Below are 16,483 nucleotides of genomic sequence, written 5' to 3' on the forward strand. Positions count from 1 at the left end.
TAGACGTGAGATAGGTACCTCGGTGTTATACGATAGGTAGACGCCATTTGGGTGATTCGATTACAACGGCAACATTTTTTTATTGTCATTGTATACGTACAGTGACACATGTTTGTTTACTAAAAAAAACATTGAAAAAATACCTAGGAGGATATACGCGGTATACCTATATACCGCTTGTTGTAAATGTTGTAATTAAATGAAGTAATTATCTATGTACTCTTTCTTGTAATCACTATCTTTTTTGTAATCACTGTGACGTGCCGGCCTGTCTTATTTTGCAACTACAGCAAAAACAAAGTGTTTCCAGTTTTACTTATAAGAGATATAATATCAGTTCTTGGTTAAGATATGGAAAACCAGAATTCAATAATAGAGGAGTCTATTGAACGATGTTTGTTACCAAAACTTGCGAAAGCCATAGATGAATCTGAAGAGCATACCGAATTCGACATAAGAGAAAACAAATTAAACATACATTTTCCTGTTTTAATAAAGACATTAAGTGGTCTCGACTTCAGATCCGATACAGACATAGCATCCATTTCATTACCCAAATTAATTATATTAGACTTGGAACTACAAAGTAGTGGTCCATGGTTTCGAGATAAATGTAAAGAGTGCTCTTCACAATTAAACCAAGCATTTGATATGAAGTACGGGTCTAATCTATGCAATTTATTGGAAAGTAATAAAATATTCAACCCACAACTATTATTTGATAACATTATCGACGATATACATAAAAAGTTAACATCTAAAACTTTCAAAAATTATCCCGCTCTGATAGAGGTGTACTGCAAATTACTGAATGGTGTGAAGGTAAATTATTTACTACTATGCTTTAAGTCATAAATGTTTCCACTTTCATACTAAATTTTCTAATGTCTACCTGCTCCACAACTTTCATGAGGATGATCCATGGTCAGATGAATACATGTTTTAGTATGGCAACTGTTTGACTTTCATGGATGCATGACTTTTATAATAAAAATTGAACTAATTTTGTGTCCCATTAAGCATTTGTGAACATGTAGATCTACATTATAGTATTTTTTCTTTTCAGAATTACAAAATAAAATTGAATCCATTGAGTGTGTTACCTATTTCTTTGCTTCTTGTAGAAGATTACAACATGGGAAACAAAATAAAAGGCCTGAAGTGTTGTTTAGAAGTATTGCAATGTTTGGTGAGTGAAGACTACTTTCTTTACCTCTTTGCTTCAGTGATCTGACATTCATTCACCTTGTCCTGCTGGTATAGGTTTGAATATCACAGAAAAATTATAATAGTTTACTTATTGTATCAGTATATTTTGTCTGATTCTCCATAAGATCATTTTCATGCTTTAGTACATAAGAAATTATATCAACTCTCAATCACACACAGATAGATTGATTCTAGGTGTAGAAACTAAATAGCTTTATCACAAAATATTTAGGTCAATAAATAGCAATTAAATAAGCATTATTTCTCATATTTACAGACATCATCAGACTTCAGCCAAGGAAACTATTATGAGGTTATTTATGGAAGTTTAAAGAAATGTTTAGTTGAAAAAGATATAGAAGTAACCAAGTTAACCTTGCCTTGTTTGCTGAAGCTGCTCTCGATGCTACCATCAGATATAAAGGTTCTGTTTTCTTTTTAGCTTCTTTGCCAGTATGTATTCTAATAAATCTATTTTGTGCATGAACAGGGTATATTTATAATTTATGAAAAAGAAGTATGTTTTATTAGCTCGGGAGGTGTATTTATATCGAACAGTATATATTTTCCTGATTGATATCTGTTTAAATAATATTCTATCTTATTCTAATTCAGGTGACAAAAACTGATGAAATCTACAAAACAATACTGGACCAAATGCACACAGAATCAAACTTGTACAGAAAGGCAGTTTGTTTTAACTTCACAAGGCAGATGATTGAGATGCATGGGGTGCACTGTATCAAGAGGAAACTGTTCAAATCAGTTGTCTGTGATGCTTTGGATGTGTGCAGTAATGAGGCAGTAGCTGAGATTATGTTGCAAGATGTTTTAGAGGTAAAGCACACTGAATGTTATATAAATAAAATTGATCAATTAAAAGCCCAACCCAATTGTTTTGTGTACATTGAATGTCAAAATCTATGTAATGGGGCCTGCAGGCCTACCATCAACTCTTGCAGATCAATTCAAATGCAACTCAGTTCAATTTAGGAACGTAAAATTAATCATATTCATACTGAAAACTAATATGTTATGTGATGGTACTTATTTGCGATGTAGATCAGTTTAGGTCGTGAACTGCATCGCAATAAGAGATGATGGTAAGCCTCCTGGTCAGAAGTAGTCATAAATTACATTATCATGTTTCTATGGTACAAGTCAAAATGAAAATGATCTTTTCAGTGTCTCTCCGTATGGCTGAAGCATTGCTGGTGTGTGTGGAGACTGGCGTCAGACCAAAAGATGTTGTCGCTGTTATTAAAAATACTATTTGTGACGAGCGAGGCTGATACAACAGTTACTGTACTATTAAACCTAGTATTGACAATGGTTCAATTATGTACAAAAGAGGAGCAGCTACAAATTTGTAAAAATATGGAATCATTTACTGCAACTCACAAATCAAATCAAAGTTTTCTTAACAATTTAGAAATAATAAAGAAGGGCATTTGTGTATAAATTACTTTATTATAAAAATAAATGTGATTTAATAAATACTTTAATTTTTCTTTAACTTACAATAAATTTACTTCAGACATAATTATTAATTCAAATATAAGAAAAGACAATCTTCAATACTAGTATTGTATCAATCACATAAAAAAGACCTTATAATATAATATGCATTTATGACATCTTAATTACGGTTTAATACATAGATATTAATGAACAATCATGTTAGTCAACAACATTATGGACATTTCTACTATCTTTCTGACTTTCATTCAATGAAGCTACAGATAATACACCTAGTACTCCCAAGAACTTTTTGATGCAAGGTGCATAAATTACTGTCTCTCATCGGTATATTTGTATAATAATATTTATTGTGATAACTGTGTCGTTACATAATTAAGTGGTACATACAAGATATAGTTGTACAGTTTGCCCTTCTAGGCATACAGTATTTAAAATTATAATACAACTTATATCTAAAAGGCAAGTAATATGTTTAAAAATATTTAGGTTCAGTCATTTGAATTACGTTTTAGACGCGAAAGTTTGTTACTCAACAACGTAAATTTAAATATACCTTTCAGTGCGCAAAGGAGGTTGGACTACCGATGAACGGATATCAATACATGTATGTACTTTGGATCAAAAAGGTTCTCGGGAATGACTCGTCTTACCTATAGCTTACCTATAAATGGTTTTATCCCTATCTTACTACAATATTTAACACTGACATAACTGGCAAACAAAATATGTTTAACTGAAATATAACTCTGGGACTGAGTTAAACTGATAGCTGTAATAATATCTTGGTGTAAAAATAACATGATTAAAAATCTAGACTCTCATTACAAAATCCAGCGGGTAGATTGGATACGATATCTCTAACCTCGTCCAATTTCTCCCGCGCGGTCAATCTCCTCCAAAGCAATGGGCATTCTGTGTTCTCGCAGCTGTTGTATTCCCTGTGACCGCAGCAAGAGATACAGATCTGAAAATAACAATTTTAAAACTGGGTGTTCAACCGAGTCAAGTGGACACAGCGCCCTCTTCCACTCTTTATGAGCAGACTTTTTATTGGTAAATCATTATCCCGCCTGGTCAGATGAAACTGTTAAGGTCACGGTCACGGAAAAGCGATGACCGTAGGTAGTAGCGCGAAAAAAATGAAGCCTATATCCAGCACGCAGCAGTGCGTTGATAAAATGATGATCATGACATAAAAAATATGAACGACAATGCCCTATTTACATCTATGTTGAGTAACATTTGTTAAGTATGAAAACCAGCAAAATATAGCTCTCACAGGCTGGCTGTCCAGCACACACTCGCCCGCACATGTAGCGGGCGATACTATTGTAATATTAAGTGCGCAAACCAACAAAAGCTAATAAAAATGCTATAGTGAGAACATAACTTGTTTTATTTCTTTTTAAAATACATTAAACAAATAAGTTACACACGTAAAATTGTCATAACAACATTCAATTTTTTTTCATCCATTTAGTTGTCACAACAGCTGTAGAGATTAAAACTGTTTGCTTAACTTGAAGTTCTCACCGTCTGACACTGCCGCAGCCGTGTCTGCGCGACATTAAGCCTGTGCGCCATCGCGAGCACAGGCCGTCCGTCCGCCGCACAGAGGTCGCACACCGGCCGGGCGCCGCGCGCGCCGCACAGCGCGCAGCGGCGGCGCCACATGTAGCGCGCGATGCCGCTGGTTACAGCGTGCCGGTGGTGGCTGGACGTGCGACCGTAGCTCAGTTCACACCACCTGGGGTGATTCAAATTTATTAAAATTCGTATTATTTCTTCGCCAACCCAGTGTTACAATGATCTTAAAGTAATTACAATTAGTACTTGTAAATTTTACCTTTCACAGGTAAAAATTTAATCTACCCGGTCAAATTATATCTGGACCGTCTCGTCTAGGAAGTCACGTGGTTCAGCTGTTGATAGTGTAGGATGAATTTACGGTTAGAGAAAACCGTACAAAAATCTGTCCGGTAGTTTTAGATTTTATCGTGTTCAAACAATACAGATAGCCGGACGTGACAGAGGACTTATTTTTATAATATACATAAATTGAATCTAATCATTTTAAACTATAGCAATAGTAAAATATAATCACCATTTAAAAACGTCGACCCCCAATAGCGACAGACATCGATGCAGCGGGGGCAGCAGCACCCTAGTAGCGTAATACCCCACGTGGGGTCGCTTGGGGTCAGCGAGGAGGTCGCGCGGCGTGCGGGCCAGGCGGGCCAGCGGCGCGGCCGGCGGCCCGGCCGACACCAGCCAGCGCAGCCGCCAGCCCGCCGTCGGCGTCGCGCGCCTGTCGATGCGGGCTATGCGTCTGGGACACAAATGGTTTATGTCACTAATTGTGGTTTTCATCTTGAGAGTACTAATATTATATTGTGTAATACCCCACATGGTTTTTTTTGTCAAGCTAGACGAGCATGAACGCCATTGTTAGTTAGTGTTTGAAAAATCATAGTTTTCCGAAAAATTAAATAAAATCAACCTTAGAACACATTTAGTGTTCATTTCAATTAAAATGTTTTTTTTCCTTTTTATTTACTTTTAAGTATAACTGTACAGCTCAAGCAGTACAGTCGCAGCAATACAGAGGTATCATAGCCATAAAGAGTAGACACAATTAAAGTGGAACTAAAAATTTTCCATACAAAATTGTTGCCATACTTCAGCATTTTCCGTCAAAAATGTGACAGCTACGAAGAATTTAGCGCCCTCATTTCTTGTCATACCTTTATGGTCAAGATGTAAACACAAAAATGTGGAATTTGATATCCTAGGTGATATCACCCAGGTCATCAAAGTGGATTAAACCGTAACTATATTTACACACCATTCTATGGTAAGGCATATTGAGTAAAGTTTTAAGATTTTATGTATCAATTTACACGTGTTTTCGCAAATAAAATAGATATATTTCATCTAACACTCACTTGGCAATTTCATTGGGTACAGCGACGGCGCCCGGTTTGTACCCAGTGGGTCCATGGTACTCCCTCGTGAAGAACAGTTCCTGTATCGGCAGCTGGTCGGCCGCCAGCCGCGACAGCTGCGACACTACCTCGCGTTTGACTTGAGACATGTCCCCGGTCGAGAATAGAGTGCATAGCGCGCGGTGCAGCATCTACACGGCAACGTATAGCCGGAATAATGTATTCATAACATAAATGGTTCCCTATTTTTATGCATACAATTTTATGTCACAATTTAACATGGCATACTTTTACTTATCATAATAATAGTTACACACAATATTAATTTGGCATAATTTTTTAGGCACAATCTTTTTACGCATACCTACCCATAAGCATAATAACTAAAGCATATTGGCGGCTTATGGGTGGTCTAAGGGCCACCCCGCCATATCCTAACCACTAGGTTAGGATATGGCGGGGTGGCCGGGGTGGTTAGGATATGGTAGTTATACAGTGTAGCACTAGCTACACTGTATAACTATGCAAATCCCAATTATGGTAAAATACATTAGCCTAAACTATAATTATTCTTATTGAAAAGGTATGCCAAAAAACAAGTATGTCAAAAAATATATGACTAACTCGTTATGCTAAATTAAATTAGGATAAAAAAAATCTGATCTCAATATGGACATTTATGTCTGAAATAAAAACTTCCCTCTCGGGTTGACACGAGGGTTGAAATCCTTCAGGCGGCCGGTTGTAAAATCACAACTTCAAAAAAGGCAACCGCGTGTTATCTATTTAAAAGCATAACCAAATCTACAAAATGGTTAATTTCTACGCGAACTCTGGGCTTTGGGGCGTCACAGCTCATAATTTAACCGGGATAGGCGAAAAGGAGAGAAAGAGACTAAAAACAATATAGTTACCTTAACACCCGCCGGGCACCCGTCCCTGCGAACAGTCTCGATGCCCTTAGCTTCATACACGGGGTGTTCTTGATCAGGGCTCTCGTACATGTAGCCCACGTAGCGCTTCTTCGTTTGAAGTATACAGGGTTGGTATACCTGTTATTATTGTTAATGAAATTTAGGCCGTTTCACCCTATTTTCATAATATCAGTGAACATGTCTATTGACCCTCAGAGATCATATCGTCAAGGAAGATATGCGTGCCAATGGCCTGACAACTAGGAATGCCGACGACCGTGCAAAGTGTAGACAAAAAAGTAGGAAAGCGGACCCGGAACTGGGATTACGCTCCAATAAGAGAGAGATCTCAGAGGTCGGGACCAACCTACCTTCTCTAACTTAAGCGCCACAGGTGACGGGTTGTCTGCGGTGACGGCGTCAGCGATCTGCTGGCCAATAGCGAACGCTTCCGCTCGAGTACCACCTGGGACCACCACGAACATGGAATCCGTGTCGCCGTACACCACCTAGTAATAATAACATTTGATTTCACTTAAACGCCGCCAGGATTATTTTCAGGGAGGTGAGGAGGCAAAAAATATGTAATTTTTCTATGTACTTTCATCCATAGAGGTCGAAACACTCCTCGGAGACATAGATATATGTGGTGTGATTCCGCCCTAAAATAGGACCACTCTATACCCTACTGTGGATGTCGCACGTGGCGCACATAAGAGCTACTTATATAAAAAATTTACACAATTTTACCTCACCTTTGCATTCCAACTCCCGTTCCTCACAAGTCGTATGGCCCGCTCCAAAGTTTCCCTACCCTTGGAGACCACGCTATCCGCTACTTCAACACACGGCATCCGACCACTGAAGTTAGCCGCCGTATACCCGTATGTCACGTTCGCTATCAACTTCAGCCCTGAACAGACGAAAGGATATTATCAAAACCCACGTAAAATCTAGGAAAAAAAAACACAATGCATGCGGCTCATTAATAAAACAGAGCATCCTGTTTCAAAACGCGGTCTCTCACTGGGAAATATTATATCTTTGTTATTTGTTTCTTACTGCGAACGCCAAATTGTCGTAATTTTCTCGCCCCTTTAACTTTGGCACGTTAACTAAATATTTTCCCGACGACATTATAGCTTATTTTTCCAACAACAATACGAATTTACTATGAAAAAAAAAACTGTACAAATACGGACTATGCACATAACCTAATAGAAACACAGATGCCGGTTGCGAATAGACAATTTATTTTCATTTTTTATTTTGATACATTATTCTAACAGGTTTACCGGCCCCTTCCTCAGACGTTAAGCGATGAAACCCAGGGGCCGCTTTCCTACTTTTTCTTCACCACTACGCACGGCTTTGGCATTTAAAAGCGGCCAACATAACTCACACACTTGCCGCAAAAGAAAGGCTCTAAAGAATAGCACCTAGAAGAATGCACGTATATAATAGAAAAGGAAGGCAGTCCTGATTTACTACCTTTTGTATACATGCATCCCTTTCTGTTGTTCCTTAAGCGTCAGATTTTATTTGTCAGGCTATCAACCTTGACGACATCAAGCCAGCACTATACGAACATTCATCACTGTTGAGTGACTCACAGCTGGGTATAGGCCCCCTTCCGTCTACGTAACTTCTCTTTCCTGGGCCATCCTTATTACCTAATTGCCTCGAATGCATGGCCTTCTTGACTGCCTCATCAGTCTGCATCTTCATCCCCTTCTTCACAGCTTGTCTAGCCGCTAGTATACGCCTCAATAAAGCTGGTAACACACCGCGTCGGACGGACGACTTGACGAATCCAACGCCCACTGGAGACCAGTGGACAAGCCCCTTTTTCACTAGGGCTTCTAATTTTGCTTTTGGTATGCGGAGACGCCAAGCGCCGAATTCGTAGGCGGATTCCCTGATATAAAATAATTATATACTATATTAAAGTTCAAGATATACTTTTTGGGAGACAAAATGCGAGGGCTTTACCCAGCAGTGGGACACATAATACAGACTATAAAAATATCATGTCTGCCATGGAAAATAAACAGTAATAATTTATAAATTAAATATGAATAGAACATTTTTTTAGTTGGTTTCGTTTTTTTAATGTCATCTCTGATATTATGTAAATTTTAAAACTGCATACATGCACAAACCTGGGCACGTGCTGGTGTCACCCCGTCTCTATCACAAATCTTAAGAGCGAAGGAGATGAAACTAATCCATCGCGATCGCCTATTTCTTTCACATGTTAGGTTTGTGAATGAGACAAACAGAATGCCTTTAAGATTTACAAATCCGTCAAAATTGGTTAAAACTAAAATATTCACCCATTAATGTTTTGTACTCGACCAATGCAAGTGGAGAAGCAGTAGTTGTATGCTATCATCATGGAGGGGTATAGACTTTGGAAGTCCAGCACTATTACTGGGTCTGAGTAGAAGCGCGACTCTGCAACAATCAGTGTTTACAAAACATAAAGAACCACACAAATAGGACCACAGAAATAGGAGATTTTTTTTTGAATGGATTTTTGACGAACTACAATTTTTCACCATTGCAATACCAAAATGGATGACTGTGATTGGTTGAAAAATATTCAGTATTGCCAGTCAAGTGAGCACAGATACCTTATTTATTTTCCGCTCTTAAGATCTCTGTCTGTTCGACAATACGGTAAATAACAAAATATTAAAACGCATTTACTTATTAGAACATGACTATATGTCAGTTTAATGGATCAATTACTATTTATTTTAGGCTATAATAGTATGGTTATTTGGAACGCGTTTCTTAGTTATTTTCACTGTCATACAAGCTTATACATACATTTTTAGTTTTAACCTTAGAAAATAGTACTTGATTGAAAAAGTGAATGATAGATGATTACCTGGCTCAAATATAAGTGGTAAACACTCGGGTGCTTTCATAGCCGCTCGTTGCTTGACCGTAGGAGATAACGCGACCAAATTGAGAGGTCGCGCCGCGCGCAGCATCAGCGACTCCACGCGGAATTGTGAACCGCGAGATAGGACTTCCCACCATTGAAGCCCAAATAGACGAGCTAGTTCAGAGGTACGATCTGTTAACACAAAAAAATACATTCTATATTTTATTATACTAGGTACCACATACATCAAACTACACAAAATTACTGCAAATACGACTATTACAGCCAGACAGGTCCATGCAGCTTCAATCTACGCCATTAACTTAATGAGCGAATAAAATAACCTAATTCAAAAATAGCAACTATATTATAATATATTTTTTCGTACTCACTTATAATATCTAGCTTCTCCAGCATCCTTACAGTTCCAGTGAGCCTGGTTATGTAATATTCAACGGGAACCCATCTCAACATCCTCGACTCATGATTCCACCACGCCGCCAATTGAGCGTAACTGTATTTCGGAACTCTTTCCTTTAACACCTCATACATACAATTCTCAAAACTATAACTCGACAAAGCAAGCTCATGACGGAACAATCTCCACACATTAAAACAGATCCTTCCAATAATTTTACCCGTCATATCATTGTCTTCCCCCCTCCATTTCTTCTGTCTATACTTCTCAGTAATTCTAGAAATTTCTCTGGGCATCTCCAAACCGAGAACTTGAGACCTCTCCAAAATGTAACCCCAAGAGTTCATTTCTATTTCATACCCGCACATAATATCTGGATCATGTTTTTTTACTATCTCAATAAGCAGTTCCAACAATTCACTTTCATTATTCACATACGTAACGTTTACATTGAAAACGCATTTGTCTAATATTTTCGGAGGTGTCAAATTATCTATTGCTATAATTTGTGTTATAGATTTTGCAAGGAAATGCTCAGGTGGGCAGTCGTTGGTGACCATAATGAATATTGCCTGAATGGGGTCCAACATTGGGTCTGGGTGAAAATCTTCTCTCACTGTTGTCTGAACTTCTGTTAGCATTATTGTCAGAAAATCGACCTAGGAAAAGAACATTCAATTATGTATATTCAAAACTTCATGAAACACACACGACTTTCTTGGCATTATTAATTAACTTTCTACTTTAATGTACTTCATTTTTCAAATACTTATCTATTTACTGTTATTAGTTCTTCTTTTCGAGGCGTCATGGCTATCTACATATATTGAGAGCAGTATGTTGACATAATATTACTTTCGGGTTTTTTTTTCTTCTTTTTTTTATCTATGATTACTTACTATCCCTCATTTAAGATATCATGTTTTATATTTTGTTATAATATACTTACTTCAACCGCTGGAGTTTCGAGTGTGTTCTCGTTTTTATTCTCACTGCCACCAAAGCACAAATATGAACCATCAGGCTGCATTGTTATTTGAAGAGTACTATTTTCATTTGGCCTATCCTGAAATTTAATTGATTAAACTTGATATACTTGAAAACCGAACCTATGATATATTTATATGCTTTGATCACTCCTTACCTGACTTCCTAAGCTTATGCTATTATTAATTTCGTCTGCATTCAGTCCTATAGCTTGGGAATTCTCTAGATCATCTAAATTTTTACTGATCTCCTTATCAACTTTATTCTCTAGTTTCTGTTCTTGCGTTTCCTCTAAGGATTTTATTATTTGAAACTTAGTCGGAGGCCTATTTATCGGTTCCAATATAGTATTTTTATTGCCACTTAGAAGTGATTTCAATACCTCGGGTTTTGCAGTATCTTCAGACATTTCATTATTCTGCATAAAAATTAACTGGCGCCACTCCTCTATACTTGTTGTGTCTAACACTTTTTCTAGAGGTTTCTGATCTTTCGATAGCTTACTTTGTAACTTAATTATCATTTGTCCTATTTCTACTTTATCGCCCACATCTTTGTGATCTGAATAAAATGGCTGCATATTTTTAACTTTAGGAATATTGTACTTTTCTAGTGATGATAGTATGTAGTTCTTTGTTGGCGGTCTTATTTTCGGAGTTACAATAGCTACTGCTTCAGTTTTTATGACGTTGATATTTTTAACATCTATATCAATGTTTCCATTTTTTTTCGCAGAATTCCGAATGTTATTTTCAGTCTCATCATCATTAAAACTTAGATTGTTGTTTTGTAATGATACATCGAACACTTTAGACATATCATAAAAACTCATAATACCCTGTTTATTATCAAAAGATGACTCGAATGTATCTTCAGTAAAAATTGAATCATTCGAATCTTTTATTATATCATCTTTTATATCATTTTCTTTACTTACATGTGAAGTGCCTGCTTCCGGTATAAATTTATTTTTAATATCATAAGATTCTGCGATGTTTGATTCATTATTATGCTTTAAAGATATCTTATCTACTAAGTTCATTATAGATGTTTCTTCCGCATTAGTCTCATTACAATTTTCTGAAAAGCTGTGAGGCTCAGTCTTGACAACTTTCCTTAAATGCAGACTTGAAATGCTATCGATAGTTTCTCTAGAAGCGTTTATTTCATCACAATCGCTTTCGTCTTTATTAAAACTTGTCTCATTACCTATTTCATTAGAGCTTGATTTCTTTTTAGGCCGTGATAGACCCAATTTTAAGTGTCTCATTTTTCTTTTTCTAACTTTTTTCACATCTGAAATAAAATTACCTATAATAAATATATTCAAAAATATTTTTTAAAAACGATAGACATGTAATAAAGCCACTTACGATCATCATCACAAGTGCCGTCTAACTGTGGTATATTTGCACCTTCCCAAAAAGAATCATTCCAAGAAGATTCATTTCCAACCAGTCCATCTTTACTATAAAAATCTAGGGATTAATAACTCGAATACCGTCATCATATAAGCCTAATTTATTACATTTGTATAATGACTAGCGGATGCCTGCGACTTCGTTCGCGTGGCCGTACAATTTTTGGTAAGGAGTCAAAATTATTAAAGAAATTTAATTATACAGACAAAGCGTAGGGATACCTATACATACAAAAGGTGCCAATCAGTCTGAAAAACTATATTTCCTATAGCTCGACCATTATGACTCCTTCCTTCCTTCTTTTTGTTAAGGAGTCATTTCTATATTTCCTATAGTTTAGCTGGAGAACAATGATGGTATTGTTCTCCATCAGGTGTTCCAGTTTTCAAAATCATGTATACCCTATATGTTGGTCAGGCTTAATAGATAACAAAAAAAGTTTCATTCAAATCCGTCCAGTGGTTCCGAAGATTAGCGTGTACAAACAGACATACAGACAGATTTTTTTTTCAAATTCTTACTCTGTTACCATGTCTCTATCGCCTAAATTTGTTTTTATGTAAATTTATTCAATGTACAGATTTTTTTTCTACTGTTTTATTATATTGATTTCTTACCATTTTTAGAAATAATAAATATATTCGGATTTTTATTATAAGCTCTTGAAATTCAAAATTTGCATATAACTAATTACAATGTCTATAAGTACCTACCTCTTGTACATCTCCATCAACACAGTTTCCTCATTGAAGGCCTGTGAATACTCAGCATCGTCAGCATCGCTCCCCTCTTTGTTATCATCAGCCGGGGTGCACATAATACTGTCATTTTCAACAGGTTGTTGATCCATGTCTTGTAACATGTCAACTAGATCTAAATCTTCACTGTTTACTAAAAAGAGAATTGAATTGTATTCTGGGCGATTTAAATGTTTTTTTTCACTAGATCAATTTACGACACTACATACTTACACTAAATACTTACATAACACTTGACTGTAATGAAAACTACAGTTCAAGGCAACATTTTCATCAACTATAGTATTATCAGCATCTTCTGTTAGAGTCTCATCTGAATCTTTTCTGAATGTGTCACTGAGAGTAATAGAATGTCTCCGATCGGGCAAATGTACACTGACATCCACAGCATCAAACAACTGAGAGCCTTCCATACTTTCAGCTGGATAATAAACTTTTTCCTTTTCTACTTGAGGTTCATTTTCAATTTTCACAGGATTATTTATATCATTTGATATTTTAATCAAGAACATTTGCTCATATTTGTAATGTGACTCAGTTTCCTCAGCTTTAAGTCTAATTTGGGACAATGATTTTGAAGCCATTGACATGTTTAGTTGTTTTCGTCTTTCTTTCTCCTGATTCCATACTTCTTCTAAACCTGGGTTTTCTATACCATCTCCTCTTCCTATTCTTTGTCTGTTGACGATGTGACATGCAATACAATCAGCTTCATAAAAACATGAGCTCTCTGCTTTGAGGAATTTGTTATCAAGACTTTCCACAGGCTCATTACTGTCTTGAGACAGCCCTGTTTTACGAAATGTCACAGATTGTAAATCTATGTTACTCATTCCAAAAAGGTTGAAGTCTATAAAGAATTGTAGAGTAAAGTTGAGATGTGATTCATGAGGCTGAAAGGGCTGTCCTAAAATAGCTCCATTACTGCATAGCTCTACCGCTTGTTTGATCAATCCAGGATTGTACAAAAATACTTTTAAATAAAGATGATCTTTATCATGAAATCCATAGAATGGCCTAGAAAACAATGATAGAAGCTTAGGAAAATATGTTACCAAGATACAGTTACTTAATGCACTAATCACACTTAACCTTTATTGACCAGCTGACTAGCTGATGCCCGCGAGCATTGCAGATAGATCTTTCTAATCCACTCAATTCAAAGGATTGTAGATAGGTTATTGGACTAAGAATTATATTTACAACTCGTAATTAATTTAATTTTATGACCAGGTCTAAGTCACCGTCCAGGTCTCCAAATATGTCCACATTAAAGTTCAGCTTAATCTAATACTGTATTTGAATGTAAAAGAAGGACAAACAAACACACTTTCACAATTATAATATTAAATATGGATCTTACAGTCCTTTCACCAATGATATCCTATAAACATGCTGCTGTACAGAAGTGGCTTGTTTTAAAGCAATGTTTAATACTTTATCCAAACTGGCTGCTATCTGAAATTATATAGTTGTCTCATTAATTTTATAGTAAAATAAAGAATTATTTTTATATTGACTTCTTTTTTTATTAACCTTTATTGTCACTACTGTGCAAAGCTTACCCATCGCCTTTAAAAAAAAACCCCTCAAAATCTTTTATGAAATGTTTAACTTTGCATGGCAAAGACTAACCCTATTTATTTACCTTTTTGTTAGTTATTAATAGGTATTTTTTGAAGTTACAACAAAGTTTGGAAACTTCTTGAGGTTTCTAAATCTGTGAATGCAATAAACTCAAAAACTACACAGAGAAATTTTTGTACAGTTTCCACCAATAGGTGGTAGTGTGATTCCCAAGGAAGTTTTACCTATAATTTATTATGGTTTTACCTGAGCAAAACCTGGATGGACTGCTAGTTGATAAATAACTATTTACCTGATACAAAAATTGTGGTTCTGGATTTGGTGTTGGGCATGGTATGTAGAAATAAGGGAAAACACCATGTATATGAAGACATGCTTTGTGTCCATCCGGTGTGGGCCCAAACACTCTCAGAATTGGCACCTTAAAAATTTTTTTAGCTTTGACCAATATACACTTAGATCATCACAACTAAGATTTCAATTTTAACATATATGTTCCCGGTTTTGAAACTGAATATGAATGAGGATTTTTTAGAAATAAATTTTAGTGATTTGTTTGCAATTGTCTACTTAATTTACTTACCAACTAATTTTAATGCCCAGATGTACAAATGGAATAACAAGAGATTAGGAAAATTTTATTAAACTAAGATTTTATATCTAATAATTTTATCTTGCACTTTGGTCTGGAAGCAAAGGAAGAACAACATAGAATGTCGGCTGCTTCTATTTAGATCATCAAAAGATAAAGACATGACACTGTATACATATTCATCATTAGTCTACCCTTATCCCACTTTATAACACCATGTACATCTAAGATTTTCTATTTTCTACAAAATTGTGACAAAATTAAATTTATTTGCATGACTCACCTGTTTGATATCAGCCCCTCTAAAATCTGAGTAAATAACATCTAGGCCGGGAAAGGGCTTAGTCAAATAATGATCACATACTGCTATGCGAACTGAGAATTCTGGTTTTGTGCCACTAACAGCTGAAACAAACAAGAATAAACTTTTAAAATTGGTTATTATTATTAGGTACTTTATTTCGCGTTACTTACATTGAGCTTCCATGCTTATTATAAATATTGTTGTAAGATATTCTTAATCCTTAAATTAATTATTCTCATTATCACCCTTTAAATATAATAAAAATCATATTTATTTTCGATAAGGCGGTTTATCTAACACAGACACACCATTAGCCGCATTTTCTCTCTTTTCTTTTGAAATTTGATTAGAACTTTGAACGTCAGGTCTGTTATTGTCAAACTGACATCTCACACTACACAACACAATCAATATTTTTATGTTGGCTCCCTTGTTGAGCCTTCTAGATACCCTAGTGATGTACATAATATCAATAAAATTTCGAAACATTCAAGGTTTCGTAATACTGGGGCCAATTGGGACAGCAAACAAATTAAATTTATTTTTTTTTCATTGATCCATATCATATCTACGCATTGGCTTAGCTTACATCTCCTTGACCGTCACAAACCCATACGTTAGGAGAAGGAGGATTTGTTTTATTTAATAATAACCTAATAAACTGTAACCTAATAAAGCGACTATTCTCGCTGCAACAGAGATAAATGCTTGTATGTAATCGAAAACAAGTCCTTACAACTTCTCATACTTTCATATACCTTTGTCCCTTTCAGTTTCAGCGACAAATTGCAACGTGTGTAAGCGTTTTATTAGGCTTACTATTTTATGTGTGTTGTCCTAGCGTTATTGTTAAATAGCGGAAATAATTTCAATTATTTATCAAAAAAGTGTACATTAAATGTATGTACGAGCAACAGAGATAAGTAGTCATCATTAATAATGATGTTATAATGATTATAACTTACCTCCA

At 35.8% G+C, this 16,483-nt stretch overlaps 2 protein-coding genes across 2 annotated transcripts; one reads left to right on the forward strand and one right to left on the reverse strand.

Annotated features, from left to right (window-relative positions):
* Nucleotides 1-2: 2 nt before the first annotated feature.
* On the forward strand, nucleotides 3-2,706 carry LOC128671592 (uncharacterized). Its single transcript, XM_053748227.2, has 5 exons — nucleotides 3-822; nucleotides 1,067-1,189; nucleotides 1,487-1,633; nucleotides 1,825-2,046; nucleotides 2,395-2,706. Exons 1-5 carry the CDS (start codon nucleotides 352-354, stop codon nucleotides 2,668-2,670), a joined length of 1,239 nt encoding a protein of 412 aa, XP_053604202.1. The 5' UTR covers nucleotides 3-351; the 3' UTR covers nucleotides 2,671-2,706.
* Nucleotides 1,290-15,887, reverse strand: PolZ1 (DNA polymerase zeta subunit 1). Its single transcript, XM_053748194.2, has 20 exons — nucleotides 15,684-15,887; nucleotides 15,493-15,614; nucleotides 14,910-15,038; nucleotides 14,394-14,488; nucleotides 13,257-14,047; nucleotides 12,986-13,163; nucleotides 12,225-12,319; nucleotides 11,009-12,147; nucleotides 10,814-10,930; nucleotides 9,839-10,523; nucleotides 9,447-9,638; nucleotides 8,887-9,007; nucleotides 8,224-8,468; nucleotides 7,306-7,463; nucleotides 6,922-7,059; nucleotides 6,551-6,688; nucleotides 5,637-5,827; nucleotides 4,796-5,020; nucleotides 4,225-4,438; nucleotides 1,290-3,655 (listed from the first exon to the last, which is right to left on the reverse strand). Exons 1-20 carry the CDS (start codon nucleotides 15,694-15,696, stop codon nucleotides 3,494-3,496), a joined length of 5,148 nt encoding a protein of 1,715 aa, XP_053604169.1. The 5' UTR covers nucleotides 15,697-15,887; the 3' UTR covers nucleotides 1,290-3,493.
* Between the last annotated feature and the right edge of the window lie 596 nt (nucleotides 15,888-16,483).

Source organism: Plodia interpunctella, chromosome 7 (genome assembly GCF_027563975.2).
Source record: "Plodia interpunctella isolate USDA-ARS_2022_Savannah chromosome 7, ilPloInte3.2, whole genome shotgun sequence".
Lineage (NCBI taxonomy): Eukaryota > Metazoa > Arthropoda > Insecta > Lepidoptera > Pyralidae > Plodia > Plodia interpunctella.